Raw genomic sequence first — 20,845 nt, 5'->3', positions numbered from 1 at the left:
AGTGAGTATACACAGGCCGTCATGCTGTGTCCATGCACGCCTCGTTGTAGACACACAAATGCAAAAAACAGCTTCCACCCACGCCGCGAGTCACACGGAAACCGGACGCAAAAACGTCTCGAGGCATAGACAAGTGTCTTAATGGTCGTTGTACAAAACTGTGCTCACACCTGTGAATTCTTTTTGCGCTTCAAAGGCTGTAAACATACAGAGGTGAAAATCTGTATCTGAGACATTGTTTGGTCATATTGGAGGTAAATTAAGAACTGCGATATAACAACTAACCTGCGTTTTTCTTTTTTTGTAGATAAAAAAAAAAAACACAAGAAAACTTCACACCAAGGCTGAATTTCAAGATTCTTATAATTTATTGCAGTTTGCACACAATTTAAAAATGTCAACAGCACACCAAAAAATTACAAAACTAAACACAATTAGAATTTGCTCCCCTCGAGTTAAAAAAAAAAAAAAAAAAATCAACCCAACTATGATTGTCAAAGCTAAAAATAACTAAATCTGAAAAAGGAACATCAAATAAAAGCAAAAGAAAATGTTTAATCTCAACGGGGAGCAAATAGATTTAAATTGAAATCTGCTCGTTTTTTTCCTCCTTGACAGTGATTGTCCTTTTTCCAAACAGACTTAGTCATTTCAAGCCACCTATCACCCTCCACCTCTTCCGCCTTTCCATGAATTGTTTACGAAATGTCAATGTTTTAATTTATACCTTGCTTTTTTTTTTAATATATAAAAAAAAGCCCCCCCCCTTTATTTTCAAGTAAGCACAGCAAAAAATATGGAGATGTTTTCATAAGGGTGGCTACTTCACAGCATCTTGCTCCCATAACTCCACCCCACACTCACACTTCAGAAATAAAATTAAAAAAACATCCCAGACTACAGCAGTTTAAGGCGGTCAAGTAGAACCAGATGAAAAAAAAATAACAGCAGTAGAGCAGTAATGATGAAAACAACAGCAGGATTGAGTGAGTCCATATGCAGTGATGCTGCCAGTAAGAGGGAGAAAAAAAATGCGGAGGAAAAAGATTTTAAAATGAGTAGATGCGGCGCAAACTGCCGCGCACTGTTGGACTGGCAGAGCGTGTGGTTGCCACCAGATGACAGAACGGCACATACAACCACCCCGCCCACCACATGCACATCAACGGGGGCGTGCACATGTACAAACACACATCTCAGTGAGGGGAAATGTAGAGCGTTCACTTTTTTTTTATCTCTGTGTCAAATGTTTTTGGATTGTTTTGACGCTTAACCATTATTTGAAATTCTAACAAGAAGTTTGAGATACGCAGATCTGAGAGATAATTTAACTGTTGAATTCCCAACTTGAACATTCACAAAAAAGTCAAATAAATTTCTTCAAATCACATAATCAAAATATAATAAGACATCATTTTCAGATAAATCCAATAGAATTTATACAGCTATTTCCAGATGCTCTACAGTATCAAATACTTCCATAGCGTCAGAAATATTATATTCATAAAGGCATTTTTTCAGCAAAAAAAAAAAATCTGATTTCATGTCTTTTAGCTTAAAAAGGTGCATTCAGGCATGCCAATTCTCTGCCATCTAACTCATCGAAGGGTTGTGTTTTAAAAGGAAAACACACACAAGCAGATTCACTCCTTATGTGAAATTCACTGAGCAAGTTTTTTTTTTCTTCTTCTTCTTAAAGAATGGCCCCACTCAGCTCGGCTAAGCACAGCGCAGATTGGCTTAACATTTGTGACAAATATGTCTGGCCCTTCAACTTTCAGCAGGACAGCTAAGTTCCAGCCTCTCTCCTTTTTTCCCCTCTCTTCTTCATTATTCTCCACTCTACAGCTGAGTCAGAGCCAGAAAACTGCACCCAACAAACCTGAAATAAGTCATGCCAATTTCTCTTTTATAAATGGCTTGACCAGATCTAGAGTTGGAGAGGACGGAGGCATGAGAGGAGGAGGACAAACATTCAGCAGTGGAGAAATTCAACGCCTTAGGAGGAGCAGGAGGAGGAAGTGCTGGATGGACATTGATCTTCAGTAGGTTAAATTGACCGGTAATAACCAAACCACACGCTCATAAACACACGCAAACACACACTACACAAACATACACAGCAGAGACATCAGTGCATAAGACACAGGTTTAAAAATGCTTCATCTTATCGCTTCAACATCCGACAGAAACACATTCGGTAACATTCTTCTAGGAGCTCAGCGACAGACTTACAACAACAGAAAATAAACTTTCACTGTCAAAAGAGTTCTGTTCAAACATTTCCCCCCTGATGCAAAAAAAACCACAACTTAAACAGTTTAAGACAAAATCAAATTTTCATGCATTTTCCCCCATAGTCTTGGGAATAAAATTCAGTTTTCAACAGACCGCACCCTGGAGTAGTATTCACAAAAAAAGGAAAAGAAAGCCCATTGTCAAATATTTGATCAATTACAATGTGTACAGTAATACAGCAAATTCACATTTCTATTTTAAAATATACAGGTTTGGACTTCATGCAACAATAGCAGGTCCCATTACAAAAAAAGTAACAAAATTATAATAATAATCATTAATTAAAAAAAAAAAAAAAAAAAAAAAAACTGTAACGGATTTAAGTTCTAAAACTATAGCAGAACAATATACAACAACTTTAAATTAAATACCTTTTCAACAAGAGATGTTTTAAAGACTGCCAGCTACATTTAAGAAAAAATTCTATTAATAACAATAATAATAATATTATCATAATTTGTAAAGGTCTTTTCATTTGTAGAAAATACTTCGGATTGATAGGAAGTGAAAAAAGGAGGCTGTGCATTGCATGAGTGCCATCAGTTTGTCTGTCAGTCAGCTTTCCCCTGAACACACAACAGCAAAGAGCTTAACAAGAAGCAGGGAGCGCTTCGCCAACGACACCTCCATGCCAGTAGAAAATAAAATTAATACACACACACACAAAAAAAAAACACACTCACACACACACACACTCACGTCAGGTGAAGTTTTTGCCAGAGTAGTGCAGCATCGCCACACGCACACACGCGTTTTTAAATTGTGTGTGTGTTGTCGTATGGACTCGCGATGATCACAGTACCCGTTTAGTGTATAGTAATGCTTCTTTCACTTCAGTGTGTTTGACCTGAACTCCTGCAGTGGTGTTTGCTTGTCTGTGGAACTGGGACTGATATGCTGGCCAGCATCGGAGTGTTGTGTCTGAGATGAAATACAGAGTGAAAACTCAAAAAAGGCGAGACCATTCTCCCATGTCCTCAGACGCTATTAAATCCACCAAAAAGAACTTAAGTCAAATAAAAATTAGAGTTCAGGGAAGAAAAAAAAAAAATAGAAATAAAATTACCCCAACAGCAACAACAAAAAAAAACTCAGTAGTAACATTTTCATGTGCTATTAAAGTGCAATTGAATGAGATTTTGCGACACACAAGAACATGACTTGAACCAAAATATTATTTTGCCATCTCCCTTTTACCTCCCCATACCTCTCTGCCCTTCTTTCTTTCTTGCTTTCTTTCCCTTTATCAAATCCCGCAGTCTGACTCTACTTCCACAGTTCCTGGGAGCTGTCCTCGATTGCCCAATCCCTGACATTGGGCAGCGCCAGCGGTTCACTTTTCACTGACAGTGAGTTGACCAGTTCGCAATGGAATTTGCGAATGTGTCGATAAAGGTCCCCAGACTGTGTGAAGCGCCGTTCGCACCACTTGCAAGCGTGTGGCTTCTCACGCGTGTGCACCACTGCGTGGCGACTGAGGTTGTGTGAGTATTGGAAGCTCTTGCCACAGGTGGTGCAGGTGTAGGGTTTCTCACCAGAGTGTGTCCGCTCGTGGCGCTTCAGCGTGTACATGCAGGAGAAGGTCTTGCTGCAGATGGTGCATGTGGGCACATTGACGTCTCCGGCAGGCTTGGAGCGGATGCCCTCCTGCTCCCTGAAGTGGGAGCTGAGGTGGAGCTGGAGAATGTGTGGGGAGGGGAAAACCTTGTTACACAACGGGCACATGAAGATCTGGGTGTGTTGAGCTGACAGCATGTTGGAGACGTAGGGCAGCAGGGAATTATCCATGCTGGCCGCCTCGGCCTGGGCGCGCTCATTTTCACCACCGAGTATGTCATCGTCCTCTGCTGTGGCCGAAGGCTTCTCGTCGCGCTCCAGCTCCGAGGCCAAAGAAGCCTCTCGCAGAGCGGACAGGTGCGCCTCCAGACCGAGCCTCCTCTGTGCTGACAGAGGGCCGCCGACCCCGTGGTGGGTCAGGCCGTTGGTGCTCGGAATGGTAGCCTTGGTGATGCCACTGTGCTCCATGTCGTAGTCCCCACCTCCCATCTCCTCTTCCTCGTCTGAAGCCACACCCCTCTCCACCTTCACTCTTACAGCCAATGGGCTTTGGAGGCTGTCTGGTGTAGCTGCCCCGCTGAAATAGGACTGGTGATGGTTACTGTGATTGCTCCCAGCAATCGGCTTGACTGACAGATCCAGGACACAGTCAGCCGCATCATTTGACACCCTCCTGCCCCTTTGCCCTCCACGAGAACTCACGGAACGGTGGGATCTTTGTGAGAGGGATCCTGTGGAGCTGGTTGGACTGCCAGCCGGGGAAAGCAGTTTCCCTCCTTCTCCCAGTCTGTCCCCACTCTGCATCTCGGCCTCACCGTGCCCTGGGCTGGTGGTCGCCATGGCTGGTGTTCCTGATCTCTCTGCAGACGGCAGCCTCAGCCACAGCGGTCCTCCTTCGGTTTTCCCCTCCTCATCTTCATCGCTGTGCAGAAGGTCGGCTGTGGCCGGCCGGCCCGGAGAATCGTCTGATAGGCTGTCGGCTTTATCGGAGCAGCTCGACCCTCCGTCGTCCTCTCTGCGTGTGCTGTCTGCTTCTGTTGTGGCCTTCTGCTTCAAACGCTTTTTACACACCTTGACAATGTCATACATGTGCAGATAGCTGGCCGCTGCCAGCACATCCTCTACAGGAAGGTCCTGGAACTGTAGTTTGCCCTCATACATGAACTCCAGGAGCAGGGAAAAGGCCGGAGCTGTGACAATGTCACTGTTGAGGTGCACCACGTCTCTCTTGTCCAGCTGGTCCTTGTAGAAGAGGTGAAAGTACATGCTGCAGGAGGCCAAAACAGCCCGATGGGCCCGGAACTGAGAATCTCCCACAAGCACTGTGGAGTCACACAGGAAGCCCTGGTGCCGCTGCTCGCTCAGACATTGGAGTAAATGTCTACTGTGGTCTGGGAACTCCATCCTGCCGTCCTCATAACCTGAAACCATACAGAAACACAGAGGCACAGTCGAGTTAGACACGTCTGATAAAGGTCTCAATATCTGCCATGTTACACAATTTCTAACTCATGGGGATTTTTTATATGAATTCTGAAAGTTTTTAATTCAAAACAACATATAAATATAGCATTATTTGCATTAAATACTCAAGAAAAACACAAAAAACAACCAGGAGAGGCTGATAAAACAAGACATTTGAAAAGAACAATTAAATTCAGCGACGACAGAAAGAGAGAAATTCTTCAAGGAGGCAAGACAAACTTCACAGAGTCTCTAAAATGAATCGCGCGTGTAATGTGCAATTCAAGTGAAGGGCTCATGACACTGTTTTTGTCATCTCTCACGCTTTTATGTCAACACTGAATTCCCGCAACCGAATGATCCTTAACGATGCCAATTAAAATAAAAAACAGACTCGGCGGGGAGAGAGAGAGAGAGAGAGAGAGAAACAAATGCTACAAACACATGGTTTTAAGATACTGAAGACAAACAGAGAGCGTTCAGTGAAAGGAAAGCGGTCATGAGAAAGAAGAAGACCACTTTTTAACCCATCATAATTATAATTTAGAAAATAAAAAAAACGGGAAGAAAATATAGCATAGCTTTTCAAAAAAAAAAAAAAAAAAAAAGATGGTATTATATAGTAGATAATGATCAAATATTCTTTGATTCAAATAATCTAATCCGGTAAATGTTCAGTCATGCACATGTTTCTTCATACAACAATAGCAATACTCGTTTCTCTTTTCTCCACCTACTGAATCTAAAAATACAACTGAAAATAGTAAATTTAAAAAACAGATAATTGCTATTAAGAAAAATAATAATCAAAGTTTTACATAATTAAAGTAGATTCTCAAGTTCCATTCTTCCCGACAGAGAAACTTAGAATCAGGTGAACCACTTGCAACAGATTCTTCGTCTCTGTCTCTCTGTTCTCTCTATTTCTCTCTTACTCCTCTGCCTGCACTACTGGATTGTCGCTGCTCCTACGCTGGTTATTTTTATTAACCCACTTTGGCCTGGCCTGCCACAGCCCTTTTAGGTAACCGGCTTTCAGCTGCACACACTGTCCTCACGTACACAACACACACACACACACACACACACTTAGTACCAGCCTACCTACCAACCACCTCCACAGGCTAAGTCGAGCAGGAAAACTGGCCAATTGAAAAAGCACAGTTTGAAAACGAAAACAGCTTGTCCCTCCTTTAACCTGCAAGCGGCGGCTTTAGGTGTAAGATTAGAAGAGAGGAGGGAAAAAAAAGAAGCGAAAACTTGCAGCAATGTTCTTCAGGTGTGCTCAAAAATTGTTCTAGTTAATAAAATAAGTTAAAAAAAAAACCCTAATGCAATTAAAAGGATAAAATGTGTAAAATGATTAAATCCCACCTTTTAACCAAGTCGATTTGTCCTGCCTTAGAAAATACATGAGTCCCGCTCTGCACTGTGTTAACCAAAGCAGTTAAATCACCTCATTTGAATGACGCTAAACCAAGAATGTCTGTGCGTGTGTGTTTGGGCGAAGTGTAAATGTGTGTGCGAACTCCGGCTCGTTCAGACTGCTTTTAATGAGGGGGCTTACGGGGACAAGGGGTGTACCACCTCCCACCCCTCCTCCCCCCCTCTGTCCAGCCAAACCCCTCTGTCACCTCCTCCTTCCAAACACACACACCATCCGTCACTCACAAACTCCTTCCCATCTGAATCTTACCACAAAAAAAAAAAAACCCTGCACATCCACCCCGAAGAAGTAACTGCCCTCTTCCTTAACTCCCCCAGCCCTCCGCCCACCACCACCCAGAAGAGAAGATTTACAGTACAATCACTGTAAGTGCCCTGCTCGTCACAGCATCAATCCTAATCCTTAAAGATGGCTAAAAATAAAGACGGCGGTGGTGGCGGTGGGGAGGGAGCCGTCGGCGGAGGCTCAGGAGGGCATCAGCCCCGTCAACCGCCCCGGCCGGCCAGCCCAGGAAGGCAGGCAGAGGTCTGAGAGAGAGAGAGAGACAGACAGAGGGACAGTGAGGGTAAGAGAGAGAGAGAGAAGCTGGGACGGCCGGGGAGGGAGGCTTACCCACATCTGATCCAGCTGACGGGGGCCATATGGCAGCTGCTAGCCAGATAAAGAGATTAAGACTAGGAGGGAGTGCGATTACAGCTGTCTAGCCAATTCAGGCAGCTCAAATCTGCAACTTCTAAATTAGTCTCCTCCACTCCAGCCGACAGGAGGGGAAAAAAAAAAAAAGAGAGGCTCGAGTGGACCGCACATGCTTTCAAGTAATTTTACAGCAGGTCAAAATTAACTGAAGGAAAAAGATTTGATGAATGGGATTGAAAATTTAAACAGCTAATTTTTTTGCACTACTTTTTCCATTCCTTACAAACTTAAAGAATATATTTTGTTTATTTTATAATAATTAAAGAAATATGACTTTTGTGGATGAACAAAAGCACTACTTTTAACAATTAGTTCATCATACATTTTGAGGGAATACCAAGAGAAAATCATGCTTAACTGAAAAAAAAAAAAAAAATCCTGACCTGCAACTTTGATTCGATCAATAAAGTCTAAAAAAAATGCAATGTCTAAAACAAAGAGCAAATGAAAACAATAACTTAAATGCCAGTCTCTAGGTGACAAACTGATAACACAGCGGAGCTTTCCCCGGACTGCAATTACCCCTCAGACAGACAGAAACAACCAACACGAGTTTACTACTGAAGCACTCACCAGCAGTTTCACACAGCGCTCGCACTGATTTGACAAGCTGAAGATCCCCACAACAATAAAACAAAATAACTACTCCACTACCCCAAACTGCTGCTCTATTCACTGCACTCACAAACACACACACACAAACACACAACGATACCTGCAGCAGTATGCATCAACTTGATTAACTCCACTGTAGCAGAATAGCTGGGCTCTCTGGCTGGGAATGGCTGTGTGTATTTCTCTCTCTCTCTCTCTTCCTTGCTCGCTCTCTCTGAATCAATGAGTGGGTAGAAGAGGAGAGAAGAAGAAGAAGAAGAAGAAGAAGAAGAGGGAGGCAGGCGGAAAAAAAACCACGCTGTTCAAACTGCGAGGGACAGATGCAAAGTGGAGGAGATGTTGGAGGGGGAACGAGATACCACCTCCCTCCTCCTCCTAACTGGCGCTGATCGGCAGCCACAAACACACACACACACACAGTGTGCACACAGACACACACACAAACAGCACTAACTCTCCCAGGCTGCCGCTGAGTCTCACAATAAAGGACTGGGGAGGGGTGGAGGCAGTGGAGGGATGGAGGAGGAGGTGGGGTGGATGGCAGCCTGTCAGCTGCTCTGACATCATCCTCAGATGGAGATGCTACCTCCAGCTGTGCTCTTTCTACAGCCATATGCTGCCTCCTCTACACTCCTGCCACCAGACTCCTCTTTCATTCTACCAACACCAACACCACGCAACTTTGTCTCCCTTTTCTTCCTCATTCTCTCTCTGGGAAAATAAACTCTGGTTCTATTTAATGCAGTGGGATGCCGGTTTGGCTTGTGGTAAACACAGTTTACCAACAGAATCACCACAGCCACCTACTGCAAAAAAACAAACAAACTAAAAAAAAATCAGGGGAAAGTTTGCAAAATATAGAGAGGTTCTGTGTGAAAACTTTTCTAAAGCATTTTGAAGTGCTTGAATACTCCTCTGTCGTTCTTTCCATGTCTCTGTCTTCCAGTAACCATAAACAAAGGCCAACACAGCACATTTGCAACTGACAGACGCACGCAGCTGATATTGTTTTCCACTTCTTTACGGTTCAGCGCTGCTGCCTCCTCTTGCATTCATTCAGTCACTTGTTCATTCATTCATTCATCCATCCTTATATTCAAACAACCATCTCTCCCCCCCCACCCTCAAGAACAACTAACAGAAACAAAACAAAAAACAAAAAGAAATGAGGAAACAATGGAAACAAGTCTTAAAGAAAGAATCCTAATGAGTGCAAAGCCTTGACAAAAGGTACACAAGCTTTTAATCAGCCAGAGAGAAAGTAGCCTATTTTATTTCACTTTCGTTTTAGGGAAAGTGTCCGCCTGAGGTATGCACTGCAGATTCAAGTGTATGAAAAACAAAACCGTGGGATTTTCAATAACAATTTGTTTGAACATTTGAAGTTTTGAAAACTCACAAAGCACAAACACCGAATAACAAAAACATATTGTCGCTGACTTATGCAAGAGGTAAAGAGAGTAAAACACTTAACCTTATTAGCCTTTTATAAAAATAGATTCTTTAAACAAAAATACCCGAAATATTAAGTGTATATTTTTGTCCAATAGTTAAAAAAAGAGTAATCATGTGTTCATATCTGGATAATATAAGAAAACATTTTCAACAGTTTTACAATAACTTGGAAATTCATAAAAAACACAAATATTCGCAAAATCAAAATTGTTTATTCGGATAAACAAAGAGATTTATTTCACTTAAATAACTAAAGCTATGCTTACCGTTTTAATGGGCAACGTTTTAAAGTAGTGTCGTGCTATACTTATTTTAAATTGTTTAATTTGGACTCATTTCAACAGTGTGACAGCGCTTTATTCAACACATGAAGTCACAGAAGTCTTTAATTAAACCAATAAGTTTGTTATAAATAGCATCAATACTCCCTTAATTTAATTTAAAGCAGTCCAACATTGACACTCCGGCTGTGACAGTTTGTTGCGCTTTGCCCGGCGAGGAAAATTAGCATAAAAAGTCATCGGCTTTTTTACGCTGAGCAATTTAAATGAGGGGGGGAAAACTCCAAAAGACTTTGGTTATTTCTTAGCAGAAGACATAACAAACACATAGAAAACGGAGAGGAGACACACTGACCCACGCAGCTAGCTGTAGCCCGATAATGGCTAACAAAAGTAAGGCGAAGAGGCTACATTATTGAGCTATTTACAGTTGTTCGGAAGGCCCCGGTGCTATGACAACAGCTGCTGAAACACCACGGAGGGAGAGCCAACATGGCAACTATTAGTGCGAGGAGACAACACAGTCATGCTAAGGAAGGTTTAGCTACTTTTTCCCCCCTCTCTGTAACCCACCCTCTCTCTCTCCCGAAGCCTCCTTTAATCGGACTCCTGTATTTACAAGCAGCACTTACAGACAACACGGTCCAACGTCTTCCCCGCTTCCTCCGTCAAATCTCCCCGTCTTCTTCTTCTTCCTTCGTCCGAGACAAAACTAGATTGACTTTGGACTAATTTCCATAACAGGCTGCTGAGGCGAGCAGGCGGAGGGACGTGCGGGGAGTGTAGCACTCTGCGGCGGCCAGATGTTTCCGAGCTGTTGCTGCTGCTCAACTCGGGGCTGAGAAAAGGAGGCAGGGAGTTGACTGGCACGGCACGGAAGCCAATGGTGCCGGCGAGGAGGAAAGTGAAGGCAAATTGGAAGCGGCCCCCTAACAGAGGAGAGGGAGGGATATGTCTTCTTCTCTCGTCGGCGTAGGTTGACACCAAGCAACAACAGCAGCAGCAGCAGCAGCAGACACACACAGAGTGAGCAGGCAGGAAAGAAGAAGAAGAAGAAGCTGGGCCAAACCAACTGGTTCTGCGAGTCAGTGAGGCGGACTGACTGGCGCAGAGCGGAGAACGAGAGAGCGGAGAGCGGCGCGGTGCGGCATGGGTACTGTAGTCAAGCCGGAGGAGGGGCGGAGCTGATGTGAGCAGGTGCACCACCTTCACGAAGAAGTAAAACAACCCTGTTGATTTACACAGCACAGACTGCATCTAACACACACACACACACACACACACACTCACACACACACACACACACACACACACACACACACACACACACACACACACACACACACACACACACACACACTATGGTCTATTTCCATCCACTTTTAAATATGCTTTTTACAAAAGGTTATTTGTACAGGTGCATCTCTTCGAGGGGCTTTTACATTCTTATAACCATAATCCTAATTCAATCATAATAACTGCCTACCAGAAGGACTGGAGTTTGTGTTTGTTTAGTCCATTTTTAAACATTTTTCTATTCTTTGGCACTTATGGAAGGCCCATTGGTTTATACTGACATTGTACACTTAGAATAAGGAAACAAACAGCATGGGACTAGGAATGCAACAGGAGTTGTTCAGAAAAGCAGTGGTTTTTCTCAGAGGCAGAGTTTGTTTATTTTCCTTTTAAATGTAATACAACTTTCTAAGACCAAAAAATTCAAAGAAAAAAAGTTGTAATATATATCATAGAGTCATAAATGTGGAATGGAGAAAAGCCATGGTGTCTCATGAATTAACAGGGTAATATGAATTTCAGTCGCTTCCCTTCATGACTGGCCAGTCATGAAGGGAAGCGACTGAAATTCATAATACATAATCAATAACAATTCATAATCCTTTGTGTGGCCTGTTCATATAATCACACTAAACTATTTTGTTTACTTTACTGATTGCTGCTGGTCATTAATTGATACATTATGAGCTTTATTTGGGATTTTATTTTTCTTATATTTCTGCCTGGGTTTTTTATTTTTTTTTGTAGAGGTGAAGACATTCTGGTTGTATGTTTTGACATCTAAAGAAAAGAGAACAGCAAAATCTAGGACACAGAGCAGCACCAGCAGCAGTGTTACTCCCTGTCCAGAAAAGAGAAATCTGTCCTCACACATTTTTATAGGAAACGGATGGCATGAGCTGAAAACATGGCACACACAACAGACTTTTTTGACAACAAAAAAGTTGTTAAACCAAGTTCAAATTCATAAGAATGGTAGACATCAATACAATAAATACATCTTAACCAACAACCCCTTTGACAATCACGTGTCACATTTTTTCAAACCCTGAGAGCTGTTGGTGTTGGTCAATGGGAAAAAAAAACTCTCTCATAGCCTTGACATAAAAAGTTTGTGCAGCTCTGGCTGCCTGTGCGAGTCTACAGGCCCATTTGCATCCTGTAAACCTGTCCCAGTAAACTAATTGGCGTTACTAATAGATGGCTGGATGAACCACAGCCCTGTTATGGTAATGAATTCACACGATCCGGTGTCATAGCTGAAGGAATTGTTAAAATGCAAATGAATGATGACCCTGTTATGTGTCTATCAATTTGGGCATCCACGTTACCAGTGCATGACAATGAGCCCCTTGTTCATGCATGAAAATACAATTAGTCCTTCAGAGCAGGAACAGTTCAACGCGAGGCCTGTGCAGAGAAAATTGGATATAAGGACAGCTATTTTAAAACTGTGAGCTAATTCAAGCAATAAATAAATATAAAGTAGTGCAATTACTGATTTCACCTAATATTTGGCTCTTTTTAAAAATGATTCATAATGTGTTATGATAAAGCAGTGATTTATTATTATTTTTTAATTTTCTATACTTTATTAATCCCCAGGGGGAAATTCTAGTTCGCACTGTAATGTTTAGAGACATTCTTCTCACACACACAGGCCTGAATCACACACATGCACAAGCAGGACCTGTGGACATGCATTAATGGAGATGTCAGAGTGCGGTGGCTGTATCACTGGAGGCGCCCCCTGAGCTGTTGGGGGTTCGGTGCCGTGCTCAAGGGCAACTCGGCAGTGCTCGAGAAGTAATCTGGCATCTCTGCAGCTACCAGACCTACTTCCATATTTTTGTCCACATCAGGACTTGAACCGGTTCCCAACCCAAGTCCCTACAGACTGACCTCCTGCTGCAAGTATGGGAAGTTCACAGCACTATACAGTCATATTTACAGAAAGAGACATTAGATAGAACTTCATGAATTGAATTTTTTTGTTTGAATGCTTCAAAATTTCTGCAAAATATATGAAACTTTTTCCACCACTCTTGTGGTCCTCACTCGGCTCCACATATTGTTTGCCACTAACAGATATAGAGGCATGTGTGAGTGTCAGTGTGTTTGTGTGCACATGCATCCGAGAGGAAAACAAGCAAAGCCAGCCTGATGGCTGAAGTGCAAAGGTTGTTCTTTTTTTTTTCTCTATTCTCTTTTTTTGCATTAAACTGAGCGGAAATTAATTGCACCATCAGTTATACCTTCAACAGATATTCATAAATTGTCACGGCAACAGTTGTTAAACTATTTAGTTTTCTTTGTTATATAATTAATATAGACTAAAAATTACATACGTTTACAAACATGAGAGTTTATTTGAGTTTGTGTGCTATAAAAACAGATTTATATATACAAAGTGATCTTCGATTTTCCACCTCTGGAGGGCGCTGTAGATACCATCTTTTACACTCCAAATCTATTCAGTTTAGTTCATTGAAGCATATACTGTCAAGTTGTCAAGTGATCATTCACTAAAATAAATAAAAACAAGTATGGATTAATATGACAAAAATAATTGGTGTTTCAATTAAGTGCTTAATATTTAGGGACAGAAAAAGGTGAACATTTGTATTAATATCTCTATCAGACTGTTTACTGTATTTTATTAAAAAGGGGAAGTGAAAGATGCTAATATTTAGGTTTTCATGTCAGCAGACTGATTACTTGTAGCAGGGAGAAGGGTTCAAAGAAAAACTAATTTCAAATCTATAGCAGAAGAAGGACTTTAGTGGCAGGCTCTGACCTCTGGCCAGACCTGGGATATTTTGAATGTATGATTAACATTAATACACATCAATTCCAACTACAAATACTTTGAATGGATGTTGTTTTATTTTTCTCATTCAAAAATTTGCAGCAAGCTTGCTTTTGCATATTTCTTTCTATTGGCACTGATGTATTAAATCTTTTTTCAGCTTGCTCTAAATCTGATCTGTAATTGGAATTAATAACTAATGTAAATTAATCTGGGGATAACAATTATTAAGCACACATTTTAAATACTTAAGCTGGGCATTAAAGCAGCAGGGAGCCAAAATAATAATCTCAAATCTTTAAAATTAAAAAAAAAAAAAAAAAAAAAAAAAAGAAGTCCCATGAAGAAAGGACGTTTTCTAAAGCTCAAAAAAGATTTTCTGAAAGAGTTTTTAGTCTCAAATTTCTAACATTCAAGCTTCTGTTGGCAGCATCCCCAGGCAGTATTAGGAGGTGAAGTCTTTGGGACCTTTGAAACCATTATGCAATAGTAGCATTGCCAAGTAAACTGCCCATCAATGCTTCACATACAAATCAGCAGAAGAGACAATCTGTTTAATTTCCCAGGAATGTTGAGAGAGAGAGCGAGAGAGAGAGAGAAAGCTTTTTTTATATATAAATCAGAGACTTCGTAAGTAATGTCCATAGTCACTAGAAGCACTCTATTGTTTGTCAGCTGCCTGCTGGAAGCCTCACGTTTGACATTTTCTAAGAGGCAATGTTGGTTTGGCATCCCTGAGGAGCCATATTAATACATCATGCTGATTTAGTTTAGTTTTGTTATGTGATGCTATAACAATGTATAATGAACCAGATTAGCAGAGAAGAGTAAAATTAACTATGACAAACAAACACCAACACAAGAGTCATTGAACTTTATATAACCATGAGTGTCTGCTTTAAATCGACCCAAGAATCTGTTCTACTATGGATTTGGCCAATCTGAGGAATCATGTTGTTGGTAAATTAAATGGATTTGGTTAGTGGAAGGTGTGAGAGGTTAATATTTATTCAATGGTTCTGAGTCAGGGGTGGCTGGAGCCATTCCCAGCTGTCTTTGGGCAAGAGGCAGGGTACGCTCTGGACTGGTCAACAGTCAACCACAGCTGACATACGGAGAGACAAAGAGCCAGTTTCACTCACACCTACAGGCAATTCAGAGGCACCAATTTACTTTACAAATATGTCCCTAGACTGTGGGAGGAAGCCAGAGTACCCGGATGGAACTAACCAATGCACAACAAGAACATGCATACTCAACATAGAAAGGCACTGTCTGATGGAGATTAAAACCAGGTCTCTTCCTGCTGTGAGGCAAAAGTGCTCACTACTGCACCACCGTGCAGCTCACTCTGCATATACTGTAAGGTGTAATAACAATTTGACAATAGTACGTTGATTCTTAATTTAGGTCTAGTCCTTGTGCAGGACTTGTTCAGGACACTTCAGAACTACACATCCTTTCCACTCGTTCAGCCATGCATCCATCCTGCATCCAAGAACCTCCGGATTGTGCAGCTGCAAGCATTCTCCACAGTGTGTCAAACAGCTTCCCTCATCATGTCTGTAATAGAGGTGATGCAGGAGGGGAGACACTCTGGGAGACTCTGGCTGGCTGACAGAGGAAGAGGGGGGGGGGGCTCAGACAGATGTTTGAATCCCATCCCAAAGCCCAATGAGATCAATCCATCCTCCAAGGCAGAGACAGAAACAGGGTGAATGGAAGCAGTTTCTAATAGGACAATTGCATGCCCTCCTCTTTATTTACTGCCAGAGGCAATCAGTATATCCAAACTGTTAATGCGTTTAAGCACCCTTAATACTCCTGAACAAAGCTTACAATGGGAGAAAGATAAAAAAATGACAATATATTGTGTGCATAGCTTTCATGCTATTCATAGATGCAAGTAAGCATGCACAAAAGTTTGTAAACCGTCCCTGATAGTTGGTATTGCATGGCTGAGGCAGGCAGAGATGTGAGAGAGGATGCTTGTAGGACTGTGAGCTACTTGGGGAGGAAGTTTTGGGCCGACGATAGACTAATTGCTTCCTCTTTTCATTGATTACCAAGTTTTCTGTTATCAATGTAAATGTGTCACAAATATGAGCTGTCATTCGACACTATAAGGAGAACAGGTTCAAACCGAGCAGAGGAAGCTGGTCAAGGTTACAACACATTGTTGCCACGAAGAAAACAAGAAGTGAGGTCCATATAATAACAACATTAAACTGTAGTTTAAGAAAACTCATCCCCCCCCCCCCCGGCAAAAATTAGACATCAACTTTGACTCAAACTTGTAACCAAACTATCCCAACAGCTGACTCCTACCATAAGCTGCAACTCACAGTTATCCCTCAACAACTATTCAATACATTTTTCTTTATTTCCAGCTGACAGTGGGAGGAAGTCAGTTCGTACAGTTTAATAATCTGATCATCTGGCCCAGTGTGGCTGCTGTTGTAGGAGTCTGGATTGCAGCCATTTCAACTGAGTGTAAAATATTCATGAGCATCCAATAGAAGCCCATCTGACTGGCTGGGGAACAGCTGCTGGGTCTCTGTGCCTCTAGAGGTGCAGCATCTGTCCATTTGACGAAAGTGAATATGTGTTTGTGTAAGTGCGTCAAGTGTGTCTGCGTATGTGAGTCTGCCGTTTTAGACGTGCAAGTGTGTACGGGTGCACACATGCTGAACTATGTATGTGTGTCTCAGAGGGACCAGACATCAGGAGGAACAATTGTGTATTTAACTTGCTTCTATCCAGATGGTGGAGGATCATTGAGAATGATCAAAAAGTGTGTCTCAATTTTATCAGGATCTGCGCATGTCAATCAAATATCACTCTTACACACTGTGCAGTCGATTCCCTAGTTTGTGATGTGTTAAAGTGAAGATGTCTTGTACATCTCAAGTCTCTGCCTTCCTATATGTAGCTGTTCGTGTCTCAGCATCAGAACATCACAGCTCCGCAGTGTGTGTGCATTTGTGTGTGCGTGTGTGCGGGGGGGCTGTTCACACCCGTGCGTGTGAAGCTCACAGAGAGCTACACAGCTTTGGCGGTGACTGTATGATGGACATCTGGAAGCTAAATTGGTTAATGGCGCCTCCGAGCCAACAGCCAGCCAGCCGTCCCCTTGCTGAACAGAGTTTGTGTGTGTATGTGTGTCTGTGATGCAGGGGTAGGCTGGAGTGGCGCTGGATGGGAGGGGGAAAACCCTACATCTGGGCAGTCATCTTGCCACAGGCAGACCCCACTGCTGGGCAATTAGAGCTTTTATCATAAAACTTAATCTAAATACAATGTCCCAAAGACCCAAGAGGAATCATTTAGCTTCATCATCACCACAATTTGCACGTTTTAGAGTTATAATGGGTTTTAAAACAACTTGATTATTTACAGTGGGTTTTTTTTATTTTAAGGAGTTTTATCCATTTTCATTTTCATAGCCTACAGCAGTTTAAGCGCTCCTTTAAATACACTTGATTATTTTATGCGGTAAACCTTACACAAATATGCATAAACTGAAGAGTAAAGTACACAAATAAAAAATGAAGAGCGTCATTTTAATGATCTGAAACACGTGGTCTAAAGCAACCACTTTGTACATAACAGTATGTCAATATCCCCAAACAACACGACAGTGCAAAGCTTGTCTTTGAAAGTAGTCTACAGGTTTGTCTTAGAAAGCAGAGTGTTTCATTTCTGAATGATGTTTCTGTTTTTATGCTTTACACTTTCATCTGCCAACACTTCGCTCCACACAACACACTGAGGCTTCTGGTCACCTTTTGACCTCAATGTAAGAAAACCAAAACATTTCATGTATTCACTGTCATATTTGCATTATGGCTTGCTCTTACAACACATCATAGACTTCTTGTTCTTGCTGCAACTTTTTTTCCCAGGCGCATGTCAGTGACCCATTTTTAGTGTCCTAACGAGGGAAGGGGGATCATTTGAAGTAGTAATTTAACCCAAAGATAGTCTAAGCATTGTGGTTTATTTTGATGCCCAATGCAGATGTGCTTGGCCATGGAGATTGTCTCCCCCAACCCCCATGCAAAAATGATGCAGCCACATTTTTCGGCCTCTTTGCATGTTCATCCATCCTCATAAGCAACCAACCACCCTAATTCATTTTTGTTTGACAATCAATATACGTTTGTGCATCAATGATTTACTTTAAAGGACGTGACTTAACTTGGGATATAATGTTACATTACAGGACAGAAAAGACAGCAGTTTCGATAAGTTAAAATATTTTCGATGTTTGGGTTCTGGAAAATGCTGAACCAGGCTGGTTCAATCTCCATCCCTTGTCCCATCCCACCAGTTACGAAATACAAAATTAAAATGCATTGAGCCCGAATATTTAGGAAATGTGGAACAAGTGCAGAGAAATATATAGAGTTTTAAAGATATATATGTATTTTCAAATAAACTTTTTTTTTTCTTTACAGAACAATAATATCAACAAAAATACAGTCCCATGCAGTTAAAAAATAGTTAGTCTTAATTCATGATGGGTTTGATAGATTGGTCAGGTGAGCCTGCTTAGAGCTTTTCTATTTTAAAGGAAGTTTTCTGCTGAAGGTGAAGTGCCAAAGCCGGCTATCTACAGAAACTGCAGGAGAAGCAGGAATCCATCAAAGCTCGTACTGATAAAGCAGGTGTTGAAGTAAAGTGTAAAGAGTGTGGTATGAGAGTAGACGTGAACCTGCACACGATGGCAAGTTACACTTTTTCAAAAAATAAATAGATCCTTAACAGTCAGATGTGAAAATATTTTCTCTCGCTACAGCTGCTCAATGTGTTCAGGCAGAATACACACACAAACAATGAAAGGGAGGGAGAGTGGGAGACACTAACAAGGACAGAGCTTTAAATAAATACAGCCACAGCAGATGCAGAACAGACACAGTCAGAGCCAAGACTGCTCAAACAGTAGAGTGATCTCCTCAAATCTTTGTAGTTAGATCCCAGAGATCTTGTTGAAATAAAGTGTCATTGTAGCCTTTGTTCTGTCTGTCTGCCTGTCTATCTTTCTGCCTTTTCTGTCTCTCTTCAGTCCAGATGTCAGAGGAACTAGCCAACAGCTGCGACAGGAAATGAGCCCCAGGCAGAGAAAAGGCTAGTACACTTCCACACAGACCAAAACAAAACATGCAGACACGCACATAAAGAATATCTCAGGCGAAAACAGACAAATAATGGAAGAGAAGAAAAATCCAAAAAATAATTTGTGTGTTTGTGACCATTAACATGTTGCTCCACATTGTTGTAGGCCTACAAGTGTGTTTAGATATTCACCAAAACATGCATCTCAGTATTCTGCATATTCCATGAAAGTATTCATGTGTGACTTCACCACTGGATTCATCATTTTGAAATCTTAGTCTGTACACGGTTGATGTTATGCCAGCCTGCCATCCTGCCTGCCGCATCACCGGCCCTCGAGCCAGTGGGAACATTTGCCTTGTGGCTCCAATTCCCAGGAATCCCTAACCTGTGCCAGCTGTTGAGAACATGTTACCTATGCCAACAATGCGCCAGCTCTGCCCACCACATCAGCTGCTGCTCTGTCTCCATCTGGGTACAAAATTGGATTTGTGTGTTTGGATCTGTTTGTTTGTGGCTTACTTTATCTGTATCGCTTCCCACATCTGTATTTGCTCTCACATCTGCCTCTCTCGTGTGTAGTGTTTAAAGTGCAAATGTGTTTATGCACACATTGATGTTCCTAATGTACACTATGCATGTGTGTGTATGTGTGTGCGTGTGTGTGTGTGTGTGTGTGTGTGTGTGTGTGTGTGTAAACTCTAGGTGTGTATGTGTGTCTCCATCTGTGTGCTGGGCCTCCCTTGCCTGCATCTGGAGCAGCATTGAAGAGGCTATCCAACAAGCCTGCCAAACAGCCCAGATGTTAGTTCTGTAAGCCTCGGGCTAAATAGGGGGACCCACACTCTTATTATTCAGGAGTAGTAAATTGCATCCATTTTTTTTTTTTAAACACGAGAGGATAAGCGGCACCATGGACGAAGTAAGAGAGATAGCAGTGTGCAAAGAGAGCCAGATGAGAGGGGGAGATGGTGTTAGATGTGATTGTTACAAGAAGCCTTTTCAGGTATATTTTTTTCCTGATACAGATACAGTAAAGCAAAGTGAGTGGATTCCCGAAGTAAAGAAAATTATAATTCATGATTGCTGCAATAGATACATTTTATTCTTAGTTTTAGGCTTATATAAAAATATTGTACTAATGAAATGAGTTTGGGTAAATGGATTTGAGCTTGTTTAGTATATTTCTAGATTTCTTACTACTCAAAGCGCTTTTACACTGCAGATCACACCTTCCCATTTATATCCATTCACACACTGTTGTTAAAGGCTGCAATGTAAAGTACATCAGAGGTAACTAATACATTAATACATACTCATACAACACAGACGGAGCAGCAGGAGCAATTTTGGGTTAAGTGTTTTGCCCAAGGACATATCGGACATTTGGCAGCAGGAGATGGGGAGATCCCCTGAGGCCCAGAGACGACTGACTCTACCAACTGAGCCTGTAAGCAATCTGATCGTTTTCTTTTTGTTTTTTTTTATGTTTTAGAGTAAACCACCCTATCATTTACACCACAGTTTGGCTGTTAAATCTTAAAAGGATTCAATAATGATGATGATAATATGAGCTGTTCTAAACCAAATGGCTATACAGGGATTAATAAAGTTGATTGATACGTTTGTTGTTGTTTGATTGATTGAATGATCCTCCATTATGGTCCTTTAAATCTACACAAATTGATTACTTTCTCCTCTTGCAGCCAGCAATCTGTAATTAATCCATTAACATTTACTTATCAAAACTGATGTTCAAACATTTTGGCAGACATCACAGGGAGCAAGATTATCATTCTCGCCAGCTGA

The 20,845-nt window shown here is 41.7% G+C and overlaps 1 protein-coding gene and 1 long non-coding RNA gene across 10 annotated transcripts; one reads left to right on the top strand and one right to left on the bottom strand.

Annotated features, from left to right (window-relative positions):
- Positions 1 to 345: 345 nt before the first annotated feature.
- On the bottom strand, positions 346 to 11,114 carry zbtb18 (zinc finger and BTB domain containing 18). Of its 8 annotated transcripts, XM_079362178.1 has the most exons (3): positions 10,446 to 10,529; positions 8,178 to 8,291; positions 346 to 5,276 (listed from the first exon to the last, which is right to left on the bottom strand). In XM_079362178.1, exons 2-3 carry the CDS (start codon positions 8,191 to 8,193, stop codon positions 3,565 to 3,567), a joined length of 1,728 nt encoding a protein of 575 aa, XP_079218304.1. In that variant the 5' UTR covers positions 8,194 to 8,291; positions 10,446 to 10,529; the 3' UTR covers positions 346 to 3,564. The 8 variants fall into 8 exon arrangements, with proteins under 8 accessions (XP_079218304.1, XP_079218302.1, XP_079218309.1 ...); XM_079362176.1 differs by lacking the exon at positions 8,178 to 8,291 and having other exon boundaries at positions 10,446 to 11,114; XM_079362183.1 differs by lacking the exons at positions 8,178 to 8,291; positions 10,446 to 10,529 and adding an exon at positions 10,169 to 10,439.
- Positions 10,917 to 20,741, top strand: LOC306835562. Of its 2 annotated transcripts, none has more exons than XR_013780661.1 (3): positions 10,917 to 11,002; positions 18,987 to 19,511; positions 19,742 to 20,741. It is a non-coding gene; the product is annotated as an uncharacterized lncRNA (long non-coding RNA). The 2 variants fall into 2 exon arrangements; XR_013780662.1 differs by having other exon boundaries at positions 10,921 to 11,010.
- Positions 20,742 to 20,845: the final 104 nt, after the last annotated feature.

The sequence above is a fragment of the Symphodus melops genome (genome assembly GCF_947650265.1).
Source record: "Symphodus melops genome assembly, chromosome: 15".
NCBI classification, from domain to species: domain Eukaryota; kingdom Metazoa; phylum Chordata; class Actinopteri; order Labriformes; family Labridae; genus Symphodus; species Symphodus melops.
This window is presented reverse-complemented; position numbering and strand designations above follow the sequence as displayed.

What these genes read in the sequence shown, in the direction of transcription:
- zbtb18 (XM_079362176.1), bottom strand. Translation starts at nt 11,070, where the DNA reads ATGCAGTCTGTGCTGTGTAAATCAACAGGGTTGTTTTACTTCTTCGTG. An exon ending in GACGTTGGACCGTGTTGTCT is followed by an intron (nt 5,277 to 10,445) that starts GTAAGTGCTGCT and finishes GTATGGTTTCAG; the next exon opens with GTTATGAGGACGGCAGGATG.